Consider the following 24,551-nt stretch of genomic DNA (forward strand, 5'->3'; position numbering starts at 1 on the left):
CAGTCACTGGCATGTTATTTGTGTCTTCCACTGTGAAGACCGACCCAAAAAACCTGTTCAGTTCCTCAGCCATTTCCTCATTTCCCATTATTAAATCTCCCTTCTCATCCTCTAAAGGACCAATATTTACCTTAGCCACTCTTTTTTGTTTTATGTATTTGTAGAAACTTTTACTATCTGTTTTTATATTCTGAGCAAGTTTACTCTCATAATGTATCTTACTCTTCTTTATAGCTTTTTTAGTAGCTTTCTGTTGCCCCCTAAATATTTCCCAGTCCTCTAGCCTCCCACTAATCTTTGCTACTTTGTATGCTTTTTCCTTCAATTTGATACTCTCCCTTATTTTCTTAGATATCCACGGTCGATTTTCCCTCTTTCTACCGTCCTTCCTTTTTGTTGGTATAAACCTTTGCTGAGCACTGTGAAAAATTGCTTGCAAGGTTCTCCACTGTTCCTCAACTGTTTCACCATAAAGTCTTTGCTCCCAGTCTACCTTAGCTAGTTATTCTCTCATCCCATTGTAATCGCCTTTGTTTTAGCACAAAACACTAGTGCTTGATTTTACCTTCTCACCCTCCATCTGTATTTTAAATTCCACCATATTGTGATCGCTCCTTCCGAGAGGATCCCTAACTATGAGATCCTGAAGCAATCCTGTCTCATTACACAGGACCAGATCTAGGACCGCTTGTTCCCTCGTAGGTTCCATTACATACTGTTCTAGGAAACTATCGGGGATACATTCTATAAGCCCCTATATGGCTGCCTTGACCGACCTGGTTAAACTAATCGACATGTAGATTAAAATCCCCCATGATAACTGCTGTACCATTTCTACATGCATCAGTTATTTCTTTGTTTATTGCCTGCCCCACCATAATGTTACTATATGGTGGCCTATAGACTACTCCTATTAGTGACTTTTTCGCCTTACTATTCCTGATTTCCACCCAAATAGATTCAACCTTATCCTCCATAGCACCGATGTCATCCCTTACTGTTGCCCGGATGTCATCCTTAAATAACAGAGCTACACCACCTCCCTTACCATCCACTCTGTCCTTCCGAATAGTTTGATACCCTCGGATATTTAACTCCCAGTCGTGACCATCCTTTAACCATGTTTCAGTAATGGCCACTAAATCATAGTCATTCACGATGATTTGCGCCATCAACTCATTTACCTTATTCCGAATACTACGAGCATTCAGGTAAAGTTCAGGAATCCACCATCCACCCATACATAGTCACCAACAACATACACAGTCCAATCCCCTCTCCACCCCAACCCCCCTCCCCCCCCCCCCCCCCCCACTAATGTTCAATGTCATCCAATTCTTGAAACTGCATCATAAACAAAGTCCATGAATTATAGTACCCTTCCATCCTTCCCCTCAACTCAAACTTCACCTTATCGAGTGTTAAAAACTCTAACAGATCCCTCCGCCATGCCAGGGCACAGGGTGGAGAAACTGACCTCCACCCCAATACGATCCGCCTTTGGGCGATCAGCGAGGCAAAGGCTAAAACATCTCTCTCCGCGCCCGCTTCCAACCCCGGCCGATCCGATACCCCGAATATGGCCTCCAAAGGTTTTGGCTCAAGCCTCACATGTACCACCTTCAAAATTACCCTCACCACCTCCCTCCAATACCCCTCCAGCTTTGGACGGGATCAAAAGATATGAATGTAGTTTGCGCTCCACCCCCCTTCCCCCCGCAACATTTACAAACATCCTCTAACCCCTCAAAGAGTCGTCTCATCCTCACCTTTGTGAGGTGCGCCCTATACACCACCTTTAACTGTATCAGTCCCAGCCTCGCTCACAAAGTTGAGGCATTTACCCTCCAGAGCACCTCACGTCACAACCCCTCCTCCATTCTCTCTCCCAATGCTTCCTCCCACTTTGCCTTAATCCCCTCCAGCAGTGCCTTCGCTTCTCCCAGAATCACCCCATAAATCGCCGACACCACCCCCTTCTCCATTCCCCCTGTCGTCAGCACCTCCTCCAACAGTGTAGAGGCCGGCGCCACTAGAAAGCTCTGTATCTCCTTCTTAGTGAAGTCTCGTCCCTGCATTTACCTAAACATTTTCCCCTGCCCAACCCATATTTCTTGAGCAACTGGGAGATCGATGCCTGCCCCAAAGTCTGTGGCAACATCCCCTTCCTTATCGCCTCTTCAAACATCCCCACCATCAGCGACGCCAACGTATCTTTAAATTTCTTGTAATACTCCACCGGAAACCCATCTGGATTTTCCGTGCATTATGATGAGCAAAATTTACAGGAACAAAAAGTGGGCTACTTGGAAGAGGACTCAATATATCGGAGAACTGGGTTGTTTTGTGAGGTGCAGTGAAAAAGAAGACATTTTTTCTTTTAATAGCCCAAAAAAACTTATCCTTTGAATGAATTTGACATAGCAGGGCACAAGTGTTGATAAAATGGTTCTGATGGTCTATTTTGTGTTTGAATAGGCGACAGGCAGAGTGTGCAAAGACAGCAAGGATCCAGATGGCTTTGCCGGCAGGGAAATCAACTGGCGGCCCAGCAACTAACCTGTATGAAGAACTGGGTGACAACACCATGTAAGTCTTCAGAGAATAGAGATCTTTTTAAAAAATTAACCGTGCACTCAACCTAATTGTGTTTAATGTCGAGGTCAAATACTTTTAATGCACCAAAGGCCATTTCAATTCTTTACCTTTCTAAAGGATTGTTTCCAACTTCCAAAGTCTCTGTGACTGAGAAATTATCTAAAATCAGGTCGTCATTAAGCCATCAGGAACTTCTACCCTTTAGTTTCATAGAGGATATTTTTTTTTGTTGGAGTAATAATGATCATAAATGATGCAAGATTACACTGGCTGATTATTTTAAAATACATTTGCAGTGTGATTGCAGACACACACATGGCAGTGATTCCCTCTGGGAAGTGTCTGCTGCAGGTAGATACATTGGACAAATGCCATAATCAAAAATAGAAAATCAAGGAGTTCATCCTTGTACATCTATCTCACAGTATGACTCAGTGTGGTAGCTTAGACCTCAGTCGGCAGTATATGTCGTAGGAACTGATCATGAAGGCTGGGTGCAGGGAGAAACTATTTGAACAAAGCAAACAGACCAAGTGAAGTCTGCCTGTTGCTTGTATTTCAATATTCAGCTCTACTCTGATGAAGGATAAATCTCCTTGCTACAGGGCTGAATTGATTACATGATCATGCCCCTTCTATAGTTTTGTGCTGTAAAATACATATTCTTGTTGAATATTTGTTTTAATGTAGAATGTGCACAAAGATGGTTTTATTTTGTCCGCACCAATAGGTTCAACTGTTTCTTTTGTTTGCAGTATTTCATGTTTTTGTTCGTGTTGCACATGAACATCATGAGTTGGGTTCTTCGGTCCCCCAGCCGTGTGTTTCTCGGCAGCATGCCGTTTGCTGGCCGCGGGATTCTCTACTTCCGCCGCTTGTCAATAGCATCTCCCATTGAAGACACCCCACGCTGGGGAAACCCGCTGGCGGGGGTACGCTGCCGGCGGGAATGGAGAATCCCAACGGCCGGAGAATTCCAGCCTAGATCTGCATGCTAAATGTGACATGCATTTTGAACCTATTAAATATGATAAACATACAGGCTGTGCTAAGATCCTGAATTAGTTCAGCCCTAGTTTGAAATTTCATAGAGGCATAGAATCTCTACAGTGCAGAAGGAAGCCATTCGGCTCATTGAATCTGCACCAACTCTCTGAAAGAACACCCTATCTATGCCCCCCCCCCGCCCCTCTCCCCAAAGCCCTGTATTCCCACTAATCTTTGGACACTAACAGACAATTTAACATGGCTAATCCACCTAACCTGCACATCTTTGGAAAGTGGGAAGAAACTGGAGCACCTGGAGGAATCCCATGGAGAGACACAGAGAATGTACAAACTCCCCACAGACAGTCATTCAAGGCCGTAATTGAACTCAAGTCCCTGGCTCTGTGAGGCAGTACTAGTCACCGTGTCACCTCTTTTGATCCTCTTCCGCACAGTTCCATAAAACAAATAAATTGCTGTGTAGTTTCCCCATCAGCTAGATCACCAATTGGAAATACACAGTCCGAGCCCCACCCAGCTGAGTCCTAAAACTGTCAGTCTGATTCCAATGTATTCGGACCACACTTTGCATACCAGCTAACTGGGCAACCAGCATTAGGACAATAGTGTCAACTGCACTGTTGATGGGAATGGGGTGGTATGTCACAGTCCACTATATTTTGGGTACTCCCTCCCCAGTTCAGTTGTATGGGAGACTTCAAATTTCCTACATGTGTATGTCAGTAGAAGGAAAGCAATTACCAACATCCACAGCCTGAGTGTTGTATGAAGATGAGCTTCTTGGGCAAGGTACCAGGTCTGCCATTGCCTGTGGAACTAGATAGCACCATGGGCCAGCATTCAATAACAAGAGACTGAAGTAAATAAATTAAACTTGACAAATTAAAGTCAAAACTTTTCTAGTTTTATTGAACATTTCAGACACTTCAAACACCACAATTTCATTATCAAGTTTTATGTTGCAACCAATTAAATTTAACAATTCATTAAGGATCTTGCATTGAAAAATAACATAAATCAGGATTAAATTGGACTTAAAAGTAAATAGACATTCATGATAGAATTGCACTGTTTATAAACTGGCATCTTAATGACAAGGCTTGGCAAGTAAGTATTCCATCCTAATTACAGTGGATCGACCTCTCTGCTGCCTCTTAAAATTTGACTAGTTCCAACAAGAATAGGTTGCTTAACAAAACAAAATGCTGTGTCTTTTTCATTTATTTCCAACATGCATTTGGTTCTGCTTAACTGTCTTCCATACTAAGGCGTCCATTTCTTACCTGTTCACATGCATCCTTTAAACTAACTTTGGAGTCAACTTTTAGGCATCAGTAAGTAGTGCAAATCTGTAACACAGCCAAACTAAACCAGAAAAAATATATTTGTCAGTCTCGCAAGTCAGAAAGTTGTAGCTAAGTAGCGGTGGTGATCCTGAATAATTTTAGTTATATGTAATAGTTACAGTATTTTAAGTAGCCATTAGGTGATACTCCTAAATAGCTGTACATTATTGTCATGTCAAACCTCATTATTACAAACATTCAATTATCATCAAAGTAAATTTCATCAGAAATGTATCCCAAGATTTGAACTTCCATATTGGCTGTAGTAGAGTGTCAGCTTAGAAGTATTTTTTAACAAAACAAAAGGTTGGAACAATTGCATTTGCAATAACGGGGTTCCCTTGCCTAATATCTTAGCTGAGATAACAATGTTCTTACATATTTCCTTACATCTGATTGTCTTCTTTTCTTTCAAGTCTTTCTCTTCTTTACCATTTTCAACAAAGCAGGGGAATAAAGTCTGTTTTTGAAGATGGAGATCGGCAGAGACTTTTGAGCACATTTGCTTCCCGTGCTATTGAGGCTCATAAACAGTCCACTGTCAATGGAACACTGAAAAATAGTCTACCCAAGTCTGAAAGTAGTATCACATACTTATCAGACGCGAATCCATTAACTACAAGGAACCCTATATATAATGCCAGTGTATTTATATCTCCTGAAAATTGTGGTCTGTCCCATTATAAAAAGGGATCAGTTTTAGCCAAGTCTTCACCTATAAGAATAAGTTTGAAAAATGCGTTATTTCAGCTTCCAGCAGAGGGTGGTCATCAAGCATGGACATTGCCCTCTCGCATTCATGGACATCAGATGTATAATATCTTGCATAGACCAGTGATTATGGATCCTGTGCAGTGGGAGAGGAAATTGTTTAAAGAAGAAGAAGGGAAAACTGAAAGTCAGTTGAGCAACATGAATCCTATTATTAAAGATGATAATTCTAAACTAACTGTTAAAGAACAAGCAAGGCAGTTTGAACAACAAGCCTTACAAGAAAGGAAACATGTCAAAATTCAAGATTCATTGATGAGCAGAAAATTTCCCTTTAAAAGCAGAAGTATGATTGCAATCCCCCCAAAGTCATCAATATCTACATCATCGCATCATCATTCTTCCTCTTCTCTTGCTTCTATTTCTCTGGCTTCGTATTCTGAATTGAATTCACCACCCTCCATTAGCTTTAATCATTCTGACATCTCTGAAGAGATTTCTCCTCCTCCAGATTGGAAAGCATCACCTTCTTCTGTCAGGAGAGACAGTGACTGCAGCTTATTTACACAGATATGCATCTCAATGGAGTCAGGCTGTGAACTATTGGAGAACATTCCAGAACCTCCAACTAATTTTCCTCCTCCCGCCCTTCCCCCGCTCCCTTCTGTCTTGCCTTATGATTCCCTGTCTACTTCCCACTCCCCTGCTCCCCCTTCACCACCACCCCTTCCTCCTGTCTCTCCTCCTCACACTTTATGTCTCACCATATCACCTTCACATTGCTCGACCCTGCCTGCACCTCTTCTTGATCTTGCCGTTTCATCATCTTCTGTTCCTCAGAATCAAGCTCCACAGAAAAAATTAAAAGGAATACTGAAACGTATCCCGAATCTAGCAGAGATTGAAAGATCTGTTGCCAACATGCAGAGTCAAATAGATAAGAACAGTGCTGTGTATAAACAGATCAGCAAGGTGAAAGCCACAACTGAGCCACAAGGACAAGGGACTGAATTGGTATCTGGACCAAGTGTGAATGGGCAGAGTAGTTTGCAATGTATTGTGCAAGAGCTTGAAAACCGCTTTCCATCACACTCCAGCTTGTTGTAATGTCTGACTATTTTGTTTCGCTATTCCTAACCATCCACTTTTAAAATTAAGCTTAAAATTGTGGCTTAGGGAAGTAGGCTGACGTTTTACTGACAGCGCATTCAATCACATTTCAGGAGCATCTGCATCATATTAATTAGTTAATAATTAATTGAAAACATGCAACAAAAAGTAAAATCAGACAATGAATGGCACCCATTAATCGATTGGTCAAAGTATTGATATCTTTAAAATATGCATATCATGTGTATTAGTAAGTATTAAATTCAATTTAACTGAGCTGCGGTTTGAATAATTGTCTGTTGCCTGAGCCCTGTAGGACCATTTAATTGATTCATGCCTTTTAAACCATGTTCTAGGTTATGTAGCAGCAATCTCCGGGCCAAGAAATATTTCAGCATCCATCTCCTTTTCACTGTGTGTAACTTCGGGAGGGCAGATAGGAGGGCATTGTGCCAGTTTAACAAATGGGTTTCACCTTATCCAGATGTTTCATTTGAATTCACTTTATGTCTCGTAAGAATTGTTTCCATCCATGAAACAAGATTTGTTTGTTCTTTAATATCTTCATTTACTTATGTTATTTAGATAGTATGGTTGGCAAACTGTGCACAGTGTAGGCCGTGCCAGCCATTCCTAGCTAGTGGTTCATGCTCCAGTAATTTTACTCCAGAGGGAGACGAGTGCGAGATGCCTCGAGCTAAAGGGTATTAGCTTCCAGATGGACAAACAAGTCAGCTTCGTAATAGTAGCAGTAGCAGAATTCAGCCTGACTGATTATTTATATCTGCACTAAACCCATGATTGTGGAATAATATCCATTTTAATTTTCAAATATTTTGCATCCTTATTATGCCTGTTTCTTTATTGAACCTAAAGTGTTCATTTGCACAGGATTTTGTTACTATTGAGTGCAGATTTCAAACTCCTGCCATGTTTAAAATGATCAGTTTTGGTAAGATACACAAACCCGCTGAGTGTGCGAATGTGCAAAAAAGGAGACTACAATAAACACGTGAGAGGGAATTCATATGACATATTTCAGTAAAAATGAACTACAGTCACTTGGCTGCACAGATTTATTGCAATTTAAGTGAGAATATAGAGAACTTGACTGGGCTGATGACTACCAGGAAAATACAGTAAACCATTAAAATTTAGGTTTAATATTCATTACATATTTATTATTTCTTTCAGCTTTTTAAAATTAATTTTTATTTAGAAACTTATTTAAATTTGTTTGATTTTTAATATTTGATTTTAGGTAGCTAGGTGCTTAGTAATAAATTGTTTAAAATACAAGATGCAAAAACAAGATTTAATTATTTAAAACATAGAGCATATCATACTATTAATCTGTTATTCACTCCATTATTCTCATATCATGTAATAATAATACGACATGTAGCTGTTAAATAACATTATAAATATTTCATTGTGAGCTATTTTATCTTTTTGGGGTCTGCTGGATTTTTATTTCATTATTAATTCCTGGTTATGATGAGTTCTTTCATAAATATTTATACAGTAAATATAGAATCACATTTTCTTCCAGCGCACACATTTGAATTGCACAATTGTTACATTAATCCCTCCTTTAACAAGGAGACAATGATTGAGGGATTTTTCAATGGATTTGCATTATTCAATTCCATTATCATTAATCATTGACTTTGATGGTAAAAAAATTATGAATTCAAAAACTGTAGCATTGTGATTGTAAATATTCAGAATAGCTGGTGTTCTTCCAGAACACGGGGTGAAATTGTCCGGTGCGGAGACAAAGTCCGGTGGCGGGTGGGAAAGTCTGCGTGATTCCCATTGGGCATTGGGATGGCTGAAGATGCGCAAACATTTGCTAGTCAGCTCATCATACATCTGTGAGGAGCTTGGTGAATTTCATGGTGGGGTAAACAGGAAGTCACCCATCCCATCATTACCTCATGAGGTTGAAGGTCCTGGCACCATATTTAAAGGACCCCCAGACAACCATACACTAAATTCTGGCAGGAGATTCACACTATTCCTCCAGAGTTCTTGCGGCTGCCGCTCATACTGGAGAAGCTGGTAGATGTGAGCACTCACATTCCTGGACAAAGGCACTTCCGGCATTGCCACTCACTCAGCCCTAGATAAGAGCATCTCTGGCCCTAGACCCATGCTCGGCCAATGCTCACCTTTGAAGTGCTCCATATTCATCACCATCTTGAGCTTGTGGAGGCCCTGCAGCCTCTTGCTCCTCCTGGCCCTTTGCCAATTAACAACAAGTCCTCCTTCTCCTCATCTGGAGGAGAGCCATTACCAGAGCAAGGTGGCCTGCAGCAGGTAGCATCGACAGCTCAGTGGATGTGTGAATGCATTGATGTGATAAATGTAGTGAGCATGTCCGTAACAGGTTTCTATTCATCTCAAAGCCAGCAGATCAATGCTAAGCACTTCACCTAGCCTCCATCTAGATGTGGCATATCCACCCCACCCCTTCCAGTTAAAGGACATCCTGTTGGTACATCTCCCATTAGGGGAGATCTAATAGAAACCTACAAGATAATGAATGGCTTAGATAGGGTGGACGTAGGGAAGTTGTTTACATTAGTAGGGGAGACTAGGACCCGGGGGCACAGCCTTAGAACAAAAGGGAGTCACTTTAGAACAGAGATGAGGAGAAATCTCTTCAGCCAGAGAGTGGTGGGTCTGTAGAATTCATTGCCACAGAGGGCGGTGGAGGCCGGGACGTTAAGTGTCTTTAAGACAGAAGTTGATAAATTCTTGATTTCTCGAGGAATTAAGGGCTATGGAGAGAGAGCGGGTAAATGGAGTTGAAATCAGCCATGATTGAATGGTGGAGTGGACTCGATGGGCCGAATGGCCTTACTTCCGCTCCTATGTCTTATGGTCTTATGACTGCACATGGAGACATTGCTCTTTGACTTGGGTGATGATAGCCATGTTCAAGAAGCCTCCCTCTGACACTATGGCACTTGACCCCACTATGCTCGAGACTCTATAAAGAGACCATCGCCTTGGCAGCAAAGAAAAACATGAGCCCTTATCAGCCATAACCATTCACACAGGAGGATGAAGGTTTGGAGTCACGCATTGTCTGCCCTCCACTTGAAGGCATCCACCTCTCTCCCTCTGACTGCAGGCAATGTCAAGTAGCACAGAATAAATGGAAGCTGTTCAGCTTGTTGATATCATGATGTTATGAGACCAATGAGTGGGATTAAAACTGTTGCCGTGTGAGCTTCACCACTGAGAAGAGAACACAACTGAACATGGTTGCCATCCAGTTGCCTCATAATTATTAGGATGTCCCTTCAATAGGCCACTTGTGCAGACCTTGAACTCCACCCACCTGAAAAGTCTCTCCCCCTGTTTCAGATGTCACTGACCTACAAACTGCATGGTCAAAGTCAGATTTAGAAAATAGTCACGTTTCAATCTTACTCCACCACTTCATTCACTCAATAAGTTCCCCCATCACAATTGACCCATTAAGTATCACCATTCCTCACCTCTTTGTCACCCTTGACCTCCACCATTACTCTGGACACTACCACAATCCCCCTTCCATGTCTTCCCGCCCCTCAAAGCCGACTGTTGCTACTGTTCCATGCTCAACTGACCCTGACATCCCTTCATTAACCGAGCCACTTGTCTAGTCTCCCACGTGATTTCTCACCCAATGAGACCTTCACCTACCAGATTCTCACCCTGGACCTGTCACCCTACTGCTTTCCATTCCTTCTTCTATCTGTGAATTCCCTCATATCACCAGTATTAACAAAGAACAAAGTAAATTACAGCACAGGAACAGGCCCTTCGGCCCTCGGCCCTCCAAGCCTGAACTGACCATGCTGCCCATCTGAACTAAAATCCTCTACCCTTCCAGGGGCCAATACCCTCAATTCCTATCCTATTCATGTATTTGTCAAGACGCCCCTTAAAAGTCACCATCGTATCTGCTTCTACTACCTCAACCCGCCACGATTTCCAGGGCTGGATTCTCTACCCCGACGCCGAAATCGCATTCAGCGAAGGGGCGGAGGTTTTTGGATTCTACGCCTCCTGAAAAGCGGCTTACTCTAGGAATACTCCATGCCACGTATCCACGGCCTCAGGTCATTCCCTGAGGCTCGCCCTGCGATGCTCCATCCCCGACCTGCCGAGTTCCTGACAGCGTGGGTTACGTGTGCTCACACCGTTTGGGACCCTGGCATGGCGGCTGCGGACTCAGTATGTTGCCGCCACAGTCGGGGGAGGGCAGATCCGTGGACAGGGGTGGCTTAATTCGGGGCTGGGGGCACTGTGGGCGGGCGGTCGGGGGCGCACGAGTGGCCGAAGGGGGGCACTACTTTTGCTTCCGGGTTCGCTGGCTGAGGCCGCCATGAAGCATGGCGCAGCCACTGCAGGCCGCCGCTATATGCATGCATGGCCACGGAACCGGAAATGCTCAGGGCTGTATCAACAGGGAGAATTGCGAGCTCTACGCTGCCTCCCTGCTAGCCGCCAGCAAAACAGGGAATCGATGGCCGCTTTGCGCCGGTTTTCCTGCCGTAAAATACCATCGTTTTCACGCCGGCATGGGGATTTACATAGAACATACAGTGCAGAAGGAGGCCATTTGGCCCATCAAGTCTGCACCGACCCACTTAAGCCCTCACTTCCACCCTATCTCCGTAATCCAGTAACCCCCTCCTAACCTTTTTTGGACACTAAGGGCAATTTAGCATGCCAATCCACCTAACCTACCCTTCTTTGGACTGTGGGAGGAAACCGGAGCACCCGGAGGAAACCCACGCAGTCACTGGGAGAACGTGCAGACTCCGCACAGGCAGTGACCCAGTGGGGAATCGAACCTGGGATCCTGGCGCTGTGAAGCCACAGTGCTAACCACTATGCTACCGTGCTGTCCAAACAGAGAATCCAGCCCCCAGGCTTCCACCACCCTCTGTGTAATAAACTTGCCTCGTACATCTCCTTTAAACCTTGCACCTCACACCTTACACCTATGCCCCCTCGTAATTGATTCTTCCAACCTGGGAAAAAGCTTCTGACTGTCTTTTATGTCCATGCCCCTCATAATCTTGTAGACTTCTATCAAGTCGGCCATCAACCTGCATCGTTCCAGTAAGAACAAACCAAGTTTCTCCAACTTCTCCTCATAGCTAATGCCCTTCATACCAGGCAACGTCCTGGTAAATCTTTTCTGTACCCTCTCCAAAGCCTCCACATCCTTCTGGTAGTGTGGCGACCAGGATTGAACACCATATTCCAAGTGCGGCCTAACTAAGGTTTTATAAAGCTGCAACTTGACTTGCAAATTTTTTTACTCAATGCTCCAGCCAATGAAGGCAATCATGCCTATGCCTCCTTGACTACCTTCTCCACCTGCATTGCCACTTTCAGTGACCTATGTATCTGGAGACCCAGATCCCTCTGCCTATCAGTACACTTAAGGTTTCTGCCATTTACTGTATATTTCCCAATTGTTTTAGACCTTCCAAAATGCATTACCTCACATTTGTCTGGATTAAACTCCATCTGCCATCCCTCCGCCCAAGTCTCCACTCAATCTATATCCTCTGACGGTCCTCATCGCTATCGGCAATTCCACCAACCTTTGGTCATCCGCAAACTTACTAATCAAACCAGTTACATTTTCTTCAAAATCATTGATCTATATTACAAACAGCAAATGTCCCAGCACTGATCCCTGAGGAATTCCACTAGAAACAGCTATCAATTCAGAATCGCACCCTTCCACTGCTACCTTCTATTACTGAGCCAGCTCTGTATCCATCTTGCCAGCTCACCTCTGGTCCCGTGTGACTTCACCTTCTGCACCACCTTCTGAGTTCACCCCCCCCACCACACCTTCAACACCACTGATCCCACCCTCTAGGACACCTCTTCCCCCTTTCCACAGGCATACCTCCTTCCCCCACCCACCTACAGGAATGCGTCCTTCTCCCCCACTTCCAGTAAGCTTGCCTTCTCTCTCCAGTCTTTGCTCCACGCTAACAGCCACCCCCCTCTCCCCCACCCCCACTCCTTCATCCCACTGTCAGCTTTCATCTGCCTCCCATTTCCAGCCTTGGTTCAGTGTTTGCTAACAGCACTCGAGTGAAGTAACGCGGGGTCAACAAGATGACAAAAGCAACATTTACTGACCTCAAAGTCATGGAAGAGGTGAAGTGCACCAGGCACGCACTACATATATACAGTTGTGAACCTGAATGTCCTAAATCCTTGCTAGCAGGGGACTTAATTTGGAGAGTGAACTTAATTCTGGCGAGGTGGCCTTTTGATGAGCATGCTTGAGATACTAATGCATGCAAATGGGGTTCCCAACATTGTTCATCAGGAGGTTCAACCTACCTTTTACCTGCCTTGAAAGTCGGAAAAGCAAAATCCGCACAGTGTATCACGCCATCAGTTAACAGATCTTCTGCCTCTTGCCAGTAACCCTGCCCGCCACGGGCAGGAACTGAAAATTCCCCCCTGCAGATGGTTTCTTAAAAACAAGGCACAGAGCCACAATGCCGAACGTTCTCCACCTGCCCGGAATCTGTGAATGGTGAAGTTCCTATTTAATATTGAGAACGAGGATGGGGGATGCCAGTTATTCTCTGGATCTGACTGCTAAGGAACTCGTGGAAATGTGGAATTTCAGACAATGTTGATTTTTTTTTTGCTGGATTGTTACTTCTGGAGAAGAACATTTCTGATATTTTGTTGAAAAATGTATTTATTCTCGGAATACATTTTGGTTGATCTACAGTAGCATATTCTTTTCAAATCGAATTGATATGTCAATTGTATAGACTAATTCAACAGGTAAGTGTACCACATTGATAAGAATTCTACTCTGACGTGTATTGTTGAAATTATGTTTACTGCAATATATAAATTTATGAATTTACAATAATGCCATCCCAGCATAAAATACATTTTATTTTATTTCTGCCAACACAGTGCAGAGTGTGGAAAGGGTTAAAATTTAACAGGTCTTGTACCGGCCTGCGTTCACACCCTTCCACACCAGCGACATTTTGGGTAGGATTCTCTGGCCTCCCAGCCGCCTGTTTTTCGACGGCACTTGCTGGCAGTGAGATTCTCTGTTTCTGCCACTGTCAATGGGAATTCCCATTGAGGTCATCCCACACCATTGGGAAACCTGCGGGTGGGGGTGCGCTGATTACGGGACCAGAGAATCCTGGCTTTTCGTCATGGGAGTGTACCTTTAAGAAATGCTTTTGTCTTATCACATGGCTTCAGTGATGTCATTGTGTGGGTGGAGCTGGGCTGTGGCTCTGAGCTTTTACTTTTGTTTTGAGTTTGGAGCTGGTTTGTGGCTCTGGGGGTTTTACTTTTGCTTTGAGTTTGGACTGGTTTTGAACTGCACAGGTTGAAAGAAGTGTTTCTCTATCTTCATTTTAAAAGCGGCTTCCATACTACTTGATAACTTAAAAGAGATAAATGCTTTCTGAGAGAAATTCAAACCTGCTGTTTTAAAAGGGGAACAGAGTATCAATGACAAGTCTTATACCAGTAAGAGTGCCGTGTGCTGGGCCACACCTTTGAAAAGGGGTTTCTGGTTTTACTTGGATTTTGTTACTGATTGGAACAGTTAAAGGGGGAATTTATTAAGGGTGATACATAGATTGCTGTAGCTGTGTGGGGTCTTTATGTTTATAGTTGGTAAAAATTCTTACCGTGTGTGTTTATAAAATTTTAACTAAATTCATAGAATAAGACTTGTTTTTTGATTAAAAGCTCCCAAGAACTTGGTTGAATAACACCTGAAAGACGGGCTCTTGTGCTCATAACCAAAATCAATAAACAGTTATAGGTCAAGTGAACTCCATGTTATACTTTGGTGTTTTAAAAAAGCCTGGTCCATAATACTTTATCTTCAACTTTGAAGTCAGCCGAGCTGCCAGCTGCATAGGCTTATTTTTTTAAATTCCAATTGATGCAAATCCACCTTGCAGGCATATTTTTGCTCATGCGTGCTCCAGCAAAAGGGGAAAAACTTGCTCAGCCAGAATTTCACTTTTATGTGGACTCCTCATGCGCCAGAATGAATTGAAGTACTCCCATAGACACCACATTGGAGTCCTCACCTCTCTTACTCGCAGCAAACACAGGCTCACCAACCCACATTTCCTCTCGCACTGTCTACCAGTACTTACTTGGGGCCCTGCCTACAGACTCAAGACCTGTAATATTCCACATCTTTTACCCAGCTCTTAAGCTCTTCATCCCGGTTCCAATTTCTTAGCCCTGCACAATCTCTTGGCGTCTTCTTTTCCTGCCTTGCAATCTCTTCCACGAAGGTGTCCCTCGCTTCCCCGAACTCTATCCCTCCCATTTCCCTCTTCCCCGATCTCTATCCCTCCCTTCTCTTAACCCTATCCCTCCAATCCCCGAACTCTATCCCTCCCTTCACCAAACTCTATCCCTCCCTTCCCCATCCTACAGTCTGAATTGTCAGAGTAAATGGGCTGGATTCTCCATTTCTGCAGCTAAGTGCCGGCTCGAATGGAGAATCCGTGGGAGATTTTTGTCAAATGAATTGGCGTGGAGCTCTGACCCATTCCGGTACCGGTGAGGAGCTAGCACCAGCGCCGACTGGAACTCCCGCCTCCCTAGCCGTAAACGGCTGGAGAATGGCCGTGTAATGGGCCACGCATGCGTCCGGCTGATGACCTGTAGCGGTTGGGCCATCCAACATGGCACCGGCCATGCGTGAACCAACCCACTATCCGTTACCCCACAGCCCACCACCTGGCTACCCCCCCCCCCCCCACCCCTTGCAGAAGCCCCCCCGATCAGCGGCACGGATCCCGGTCTAGTGTGGCGGCGCTGGACAGACCGCAACCGTCTCGCCGGGTTCACGATTTATGTGATCACTGTCCATGACAATTAAACGATTTAGTAGTGAAGATACAGAGGATTGGATATTAAGTCTGAAGTGGAGGCAGGGGTGGGGCTGCACCAGGATGAATGGATTTCCCTCAGATTCTGTTGATGTTAATGGCAAGACCTGAATAAATGTGTTGCCTCCGTTTCCTGGTCATAGACAGCCAGATTGAGATGCTGGCCGGCCATCAAATGTGTCGGAGTTTGGCATCATGGGGCAGTCGGAGAGCAGAGAGGAGGAAGTAGGAAGCTTGAAAGGAGAGCAGAGGATTTGTGGGGACTATTTGAGGCCTGGTGAAGAGATTGGGGGTACTGAGAGTGGGGTGTTAGATTGCAGGTGGTTGTTGAAGTAGGAACACTGGATCCAACAGGCAAGAGGAAAGACACTTCCCTCCTGGATCCAGTAGTCTTTGCCTTCATTTAGCCACTGATTTTCTGAAGGATGGAAAAACGCAACCAGCCTGGGTTAAATTTAAAACTGTGATTACATATGAGGCATGCTGCCTCACCAACCAAATCTCAGTTAAAATCAAAAGTTGAAGGAAAATTGGATTTGGAATTCAGTTGTTCGACGCTTAAAATATCCCACCTGATCCAACCAAGTGGATTAAAATAATCTTTTATTATTGTCACAAGTAGGCTTACATTAACACTGCAAAGAAGTTACTGTGAAAATCCCCAAGTCTCCCCATTCCGGCACCGTTCGGGAACACAGAGGGAGAATTCAGAATGTCCAATTCACTTAACAGCACATCTTTTGGGATTTGTGGGACGAAACCGGAGTACCCGGAGGAAACTCACGCAGACACAGGGAGAACGTGCAGACTCCGCACAGACAGTGACCCAAGCAGGAATTGAACCAGGGACGCTGGCGCCATGACTCAATTGTGTTAACCACTGTGCTATTCCCCTCAGTGAAACAATTTACGCTACTTTGCAAACACGGAATGAGGGGCATTTGTTAAAATTAGAGTTTAGCAATTCAGGAGTGAAATTAAAACACCAATTTTCCCATAAAAGAGTAGTGGATGTCTGGAAGTCACTCTGGAAGCACTGTTCATGTGCTGGATTAATTGAACCCTTCAATACTGAAAAACACAAGGGGCGGGTTTCTCCCTTCTGCAGTCTAAGTCCCCACGCCCGCCGGAAAACGGGCGAGAATCACTCCGGACTTTTTCCTAGAAAGTCCGGGGTGATTCTCCGTCTTCAAGGGGGCTAGCAGGGCGCCGGCGTGCGTCCCGCAGCTCTGGCTGCCAGTGGGACCCTGCAGTTACGCCCGCACGGCCGCGCATGCACACGGCGGCCGGCCGCGGGTCCACGTATGCGTACAGTGGCCGTCTTCGTGCTGGCTCTGCACAAAATGGCGGCGTCCTACAGGGGCCCCGTGTGGAGGAACTTAGGCTCCCCAGAATGAACGCGCCTGCCGATCTGTGGCCACCGATCACAGGCCTGGCACCTTAGAGGCCCCTCCGGAGTCGGATCCCCCCGCCCCCCACCAGGACGGCCACCGCAGCCAGAACGGCAAGGTCCCACCGGGTGGGACCACATGTGAACCACACCGGCGGAACTCGGCAGGCACTTGGCCCGTCGACTGGCGCCGCATCGATCGCACACGCGCGACTGGTGCCGATTCCCCGGTCACCGGAGAATCGCATGCCAGCATGGGAGCCTATTTTGGGTAATTCTCCGCCCCCGCACCGAGCCTGATTTAGGCGCGGAGGGTCGGTGAATCCCGCTCTCGATTTATTTTGTCATGTTATGGTAAAAAAGGATATGGAGCAAAGATGGGATGAATGGACCTGAGGTGTACATTGGCTGTAATCTAATTACAGATTTGAGGAGCTCAATGACCTACGCCTGTTTCTGTCTGACCTGTAATAAGGTTGTTCAGATGCAGTTCTCCAAAGCTGATCATGGAGTTAGAAAATCCAGGCAGCCAGATTTGGAGAGTTGCATCTGATTTCACTAAGCATATCCTCTGAGGTCCTTCATGAGCGAACTTCAAATTTCTGGCATGTGTATCAGTAACAAATCTGCGGTTTCTCTGTATTTTCCTCTTGTTAAGTTAGCTCAGAACTGACATTATTTTACAGACAAGGTTATAGAATAGATAATGTTAAAATGATTAAAAGCAAATGCCATTCATTAATCACATATTTCCATTTTGCTGATTTAAGCAAACCATTTGAAAAGTTAATTCATTGCTGCCATATAATGACGTTGATAGATTAATTCAGTATAATCATCTTGACATACACTGCCTAAATATCATATCCTGGATAAAATTGGCTTCAAAATTGTTTTTTCTATTACCTACTTGCAGGAAATTATAGCCATTCAACCTTAATTCCACATGCATTTATGGAATGTCAATTTCATTTGGAATAAAATGCTTTCAATCACTACCTTGGAAATGAAAAGGAAATAAAATGTGTTTCAGTGTTCTGAGTAGGTGGTGCTGATGCTGATGTTTGTGTTCATTTATTTTTTTTGCACTATGTCAAATCCTATTTTCATTCTTTTTACTCCATCTCCCACCTTTTTAGAAGAGCCACTGAACTAGCCTTACTTATATGCATGCACTCATTGCTGTTTGTAATGGGTCACTGAGCAAAATGTCTTTTTACTGAGCTATGGATAATTGCAGGATCTTCACCTTAAAGCACACAAAGTGCAGAAGAGATTTACAGGAATGGTCCCAGGGCTGAGGGCCTTCAGTTATGTGGAAAGACTGGAGAAGTTGGATTGGTTCACCCAAGTGTACAGATGGTCAAAGGTAGATGTGTGTAGCTAATTGTGTTTCTCTTAATTTGGCTCTGAAGATGGCGGACAATATGGTTGCCTTCTTTAATTCTAATTACGTTTGCTCTAGAGACGCCAGGTATCTTTCGATACCGCCACAAGGTTCAAAACCGAACACTGATCAAAGACTCCATACACCAGTTAGTAAGTTCAAACTCAATGCTCATTTATTTGCACACACAGTCAAATATACTCATGCATAAAACTCTACAAACTAAACTATCACTACTGCTAAAGCCTATACTTAGCTTCGGGCGCCCACTCAGTCAGAGGAATAATGGCCGGTGTTCGGCTGCTGGGGTCGAACTGGTATGGAATCATAGCGAGAAGCGTCTGTCTCGTAGCGTGCATTGACCTTGGACTTACTTGTTCTGATGTTGCTGTTGGGCAGGTCTCTCCTTGGTGAGAGCCGGAGCCACAAGAGCGCGATTCTCTCTTGGGGAATTCTTCTTATACCCAAAAGGGGCTTCACGTGCTTTTGGACAGGCCTTGAACTTGGCCCCAATTAATTGGGCCGTATCCCAATCGTTCCTATCGATTTCCTCCAATAGAGGGGTGGGTGCCCTGATTGCTGGCCGTGTCCTAGGTGGCCGTTTGCCTGCTTTGTTCTAGTCCCCTCTGGCGCCGGGGTGTCTGCCTTGGTATTGTTTACTTAAATGTTACTCTTTTGTCCCCTCATTAGTATGGTAATGGTTTTGCAGTATCGGTCTTGTCTGGGAGCTACGGCTCCAATCAACAGACAAACCCTGCACCTGCTTGCTTTCTCAGTATTGTCCATTTTCCCTGCAATCTTTGCAAAGTGTCCATTTTGTAATCGGGAAGTGACCATCCCAGATGGCTACCTGTGGCAGCCGTTTTCAGAATCATGAGTGGCTTTCATAAGGTAAATGAGGAGAAAATGCTTCCAATGGCAGACAGAAAGGTAACAGAGGACACAGATTTAAGATGATTGGCAAAAACACCAGAGGCGACACGAGGGAACCCACTTTGATGCAGCAAGTTGTAATTGCACTGTTCAAATGGGTGGTGGAAGCAGGTCAGTCGTAACTTTAAAAAAAGATGTTTAATAGAGACTTGGAGGGAAAGTAATGGCAAGGCAATGCTGTGGTACTAAATAGATAGCTGTGCCAAAGAGTTGACACAGGGAGGATGGGCTGAATGGCCGCCTTTTTATTTCTGCATCATTCTATGATTCTATTATGAGAGGAAAGTTAATTAATACATTTTATGTAAAATGTGGAAGTGCTGGGTCTTTTACATAGAAACATACATAGGAAATAGGAGCCGGAGGAGGCCATTTGGCCCCTGGAGCGTGATCCGCCATTCATTATCATAGCTGATCATCAATTCAATACCTGATTCTGCCACCCCCCCTACCCCCATTTCCCTTGATCCCCTTAGCTCCAAGAGCTATATTCAATGCCTTCTAGAAATTATACAAGGTTTTGTCCTCAACTACTTTCTGTGGTAGTGAATTCGACAGATTCCCTACTCTCTGGGTGAAGAAATTTCTCCTCAGCTCAGTCCTCTAAGACTTACCCCTTATCCTTGAATTATGACCCCTAGTTCTGCCCTGCCCCCCACCCACCCCCACAATCAGGAGTATTCTTTCTGAATCTACCCTGTCTAATCCTGTTCGAATTTTATAAGTTTCTATAAAATCTCACTCTTCTAACGTCCAATGAATATAATCATAACCAATTTAGTCTCTCCTCATATGATAGTCCGACCACCTCAGGAATCAGCCTGGTAAACGTTTGCTGCACTCCCTCCAAAGCAAGAACATCCTTCCTCAGATAAGGAGACCAAAACTGCACACAATACTCCAGTAGTGACCTCATTAATGCCCTATACAATTGCAGTAAAACATCCCTATTCCTATACTCAAGTCCTCTCGCTATGAAGGACAACATACCCTTTGCCTTCTTTACTACCTGCTGTACCTGCACGCTTACTGTCGGTGACTGATGCACGAGGACACCAAGGTTCTGCTGAATATCTACCTCTCTGAATTTACACCCATATTACACCCAATTTACAGAGTTCCGAGATAGGGACTTGCCAAATTGCAAAGAAGGATTCTTTAGAAACCTAGGACAAAATCTGGCTTTTGTCATTTATTTTGTATTTGACAATGGAACTGAATATTGAGGTCATTCTACCCTGACTTTGAGTAGATGTAAATCCATTCTCTTTTATTATGTTTCTTTATTATTTACAGTAAATTTGAAACATAATTGGATAGCAACTGAGTAGTCATACACTTGTTTCTCAGTCATCATGAGCTATTCGCCAAGATTTTCAGGTCTTTCCCGCTGGCAGGATCTTCCAGGACTGCCAATGGTGACCCCCTGTGGTGTCTTCACCGGTAGTGGAAGGAGAGGGCACACAACGCCCCTTAGGCATCGGCAGGACCAGAAAATCCAGCCGCCGGCCAGTGGCAGGTCCTCTCTGCCGTTGGAAAACATGCGCGGGTTGAGCTGGAAAATCCCTCCCATAGTCTTTATTTACTACTGTCAGGCTATTGTCGCAGCAATGCAGGTCAAGTAGCATTTGTTCTTTGGCCCAGTTTCTTTTGACTCTTGGTGAATGTCTTAAATTCCATCTGCCAGGCCCTAGCCCATTCACTTAAACTATCCAAATCCCTCTGCAGACTTCCAGTATCTTCTGCACTTTTTGCTTTACCACTTATCTTCGTGTCGTCTGCAAACTTGGACACATTGCACTTGGCCCCCAACTCCAGATCATCTATTTAAATTGTGAACAATTGTGGGCCCAACACTGATCTCTGAGGAACACCACTAGCCACTGATCACCAACCAGAGAAACACCCACTAATCCCCATTCTTTGCTTTCTATTACTTAACCAATCCTTTATCCATGCTACTACTTTACTCTTATTGCCATGCATCATTATCTTATGCAGCAACCTTTTGTATGGCACCTTGTCAAAAGCTTTCTGGAAATCCAGATAGACCACATCCTTTGGCTCCCCATTGTCTACTGCACTGGTAATGTCCTCAAAGAATTCCACTAAATTAGTTAGGCACAACCTGCCCTTTATGAACCCATGTGCATTTGTCCAATGAAACAATTTCCATCCAGATCAACCACCACGTGTTGTGAATTAATAGCCTATTGATCAGACCAATGAAAGGGTGCAAATTCCCTTCAGCAGAGGGCATTAGTAGCAATGCTCTTTTCTGGTCCTCGCCTAAAAAAAATAGGATTTATTTAATTTGAATATGGGATTTGAACTCACAACCCCTGTATAGCTCAGTAGCATAGCCATTATATCATCATATGTCAATATGATGATATAATGTTACTCCCTCTTGAACTCATTCAAATCACTTCCATCTCCCAGGCCTGAATTATTAGGATGGCAGGGATTTGGCACCTGCCATCTGGAGAGACGGCAGGAAGCAGATAGGCCCACTGCCATTTTGCACTCTAATGAGTGTTGATTGGCAGAAGGTGGGACTACGTTCTTTGGTGGAAGTCCTGTTGTGGAGAGCTGCTGGAAATTCATATTGGCCAGCAGTTCTCCGTCCCCTTCAGACACAGTCCTGCGGAATGGCGGGAAGAGGCACTGCAGCAACCTGCTTGTAACTAAGTACAGGGAACTGGAGTGAAGGTAAATGTCAGGGATCCCGGGGATGGTGTATGATACCTGTGGGGTTGCGAAGGGGATGTTTGGAGTCTTGGGGGGTGTGGAGGTCCAGAGGTCTCCAGGCCTTGAGGGGAGGTTGCTCTTAGTCAGTAGGGGGCTTCTAATGGAGGTGCACTCCACACCCTCCCTCCTACCCCAGGCCCAAGGTGTACATTTGGTAATTTTTCTGCCCCCCCCCCTCCCCCCACCCCGATATGTCATCTGTCGGCCAGCCTACAAATTGTTACTGGATGGGAAAAGGCCCTCAAGTGGCAATTAAGTGACGGCTGCACTTTTCCTGATTTGCCCTTCTCTCGCCTGGACAGTCATGAACTTAAAAGATTATAAGGTGTATGTGTGGGTGTGATTTAAATATGATGGCTGGAGCGAGGATCTGCTAAGGTCATAGTGGTGCAGGCATTTTACAGGCTGCCTGCCAGTCAAATTATGTGTTTCTAGCTGATGCATGTTTGATGAGGCGCGAGGCGAAGAATCAGGCATGAAAATGCACCATTGCGGTTGGCGGGGAGAAAGCTGCTCTTCCTATCCATCACCAAACTTAGTCCGCGGAGGAGAAATCCCACCAAAAGGTTGAATGAATCAATGCCTTAGAAATATCGGGTTGGATTATACCCCGAGAGTGAGCATCCTGCTCCTGCACCTTAGCATAAATATGGGGAGTGAGTCCACCTCCACTTAGTTGGCTCGCCCCATTTTAATTATCCGGGTGAGAGTCCTTTAATTAGTATGAGACGGAGACTTCCATCCGTCTCCAGAAAGGAATCCTATCTTCTAAAGCTGCCAGACAAATGGAGGCCTGTAGCTCTGCACACAAGCAGCGACAGCTGGAGCAGTGGTCACTGCAGCTAAGGTCTTGGCATTCAGTCATGGATCCAAACATTCAGATACATGCAGGATCCTGCTGGGGCCAGGCTGGCAGGCCCTGGCAAGGACATGGGTGGGAGCATCGTAGACACAGCAGGGCAGGAGGGCAGATGTGAGGAAGTAAAACAATGTGGGGGGGAGGGGGGGGGGGGGGCTGCAATTGGCACTAGGAGTCCAACAGCAGCACCCCCCTCCACCCCACTCTCCTCCCTTTAATTGGTGATTAGCCCACATGGTTAAACCTGGCAGACTGCATGTTGCGTGCCAGCCTCTCCTGCTGACGATAAATAAGAGTAATGATGGGATGAAGCCATTAACCGAGCATTCATTGCCCACTTCAGGTCTTCCATTGTGCTACAGACAAGTGACTCACCCAATGTCTTGCTCACTGATGCTCACTTGCTCGCATGTGGGTGGGGCTGGTGCTGAGTTACACGTCCCCTCACCATTTTCCTGCCCATGGGTGGCCTGCAAAATTCAGCCTCCTAAATGGTACAATCAGTTCCGTATTTTATAGTTTTCCGTAACATTCCAACATTTAATTTCCGTGGCTGCTGCGGTCTTAACATCACCTGTTATTGCTCTATGTTATCCAACACTTTGCCTGAGGTTTAAAATATTTTTTCTTGAGATGGGGATGTTTTGACAAAATTACCTTTATTGTCCATGTACCCTACGGTCCAAAGTGGTGGTGGGCTCTCCCTTTGAACAGCCCAAGTCTTTGTAGTGACAGTGCTCTCACAATGGTATTTCGCTTGTTCTTTAAGTGCACCATTGGGTAAGGTCAGGTGGAAATGGTGAGGCTTTGTTTCAGGATAATCAATTCCTGTCACTTCCACGGTGCAATTGTTATACCCAGGACGAAGAGACCTGGTAGGCATCTTTAAAATTATTCATGGGTTTGATAGTTTGGATGTAGAGAAAATATTTGCAGCTCTGGCAGGTCCAAAGGAAATGAAAAATAATCGGCAATTGGTAAAGTAAAGAAATAAGGGGGAATTTCTTTATGGAGAATGGTGAGAATGTGCATTTGTTGACAGGAGCAGTTAAACCACATGGCACATTTAGTGCAACGCCCCACATGGCTGCATACACAGAGAAGGGAATAAAGGGATAGGTGAGCAGTGTAGGAAGAGGTAATTAGTGTGAGAGGGGGCTGATATGGAATATCAACATGCTCTACACATTGGGCACAAAAAAGACACTCTGAACAAAGGAGTCCCTAATATCCTCAAGTAAGTACCAGTGCTATTGATTTCCCTTCTGTTTTCCAATTTTCCAACTCCTATTTTAGCCACAGTTCTACCATATGCCAAAGAAACAATATTTTTTGAAGTGCATACTTGTATCATGTATCAAATCTGTTCTATCCACATACAGTTCCAGTAAATTGTTAGGCACAATCTGTCTTTCATAAGCTTCTATGGACCTGGAGTCATTGCTTTCATTCGTGTTAGATGTGCTTGAGTCACTTACTTAATGATGGACTCCAATGTATTCCCCAGTATAGATGA

General features: G+C 44.6%; 1 protein-coding gene across 1 annotated transcript in view; it reads left to right on the forward strand.

Moving 5' to 3' along the window:
• Window positions 1-24,551, forward strand: part of pcdh15b (protocadherin-related 15b) — a 2,356,722-nt gene that overhangs the window by 2,276,052 nt on the left and 56,119 nt on the right. The window contains exon 38 of the mRNA XM_072478931.1: window positions 2,479-2,589. Coding sequence (XP_072335032.1) covers window positions 2,479-2,589 — 111 coding nt within the window. The remainder of the gene's footprint in view (window positions 1-2,478; window positions 2,590-24,551) is intronic.

The sequence above is a fragment of the Scyliorhinus torazame genome, chromosome 16 (assembly GCF_047496885.1).
Source record: "Scyliorhinus torazame isolate Kashiwa2021f chromosome 16, sScyTor2.1, whole genome shotgun sequence".
Taxonomy (NCBI): Eukaryota; Metazoa; Chordata; class Chondrichthyes; order Carcharhiniformes; family Scyliorhinidae; genus Scyliorhinus; species Scyliorhinus torazame.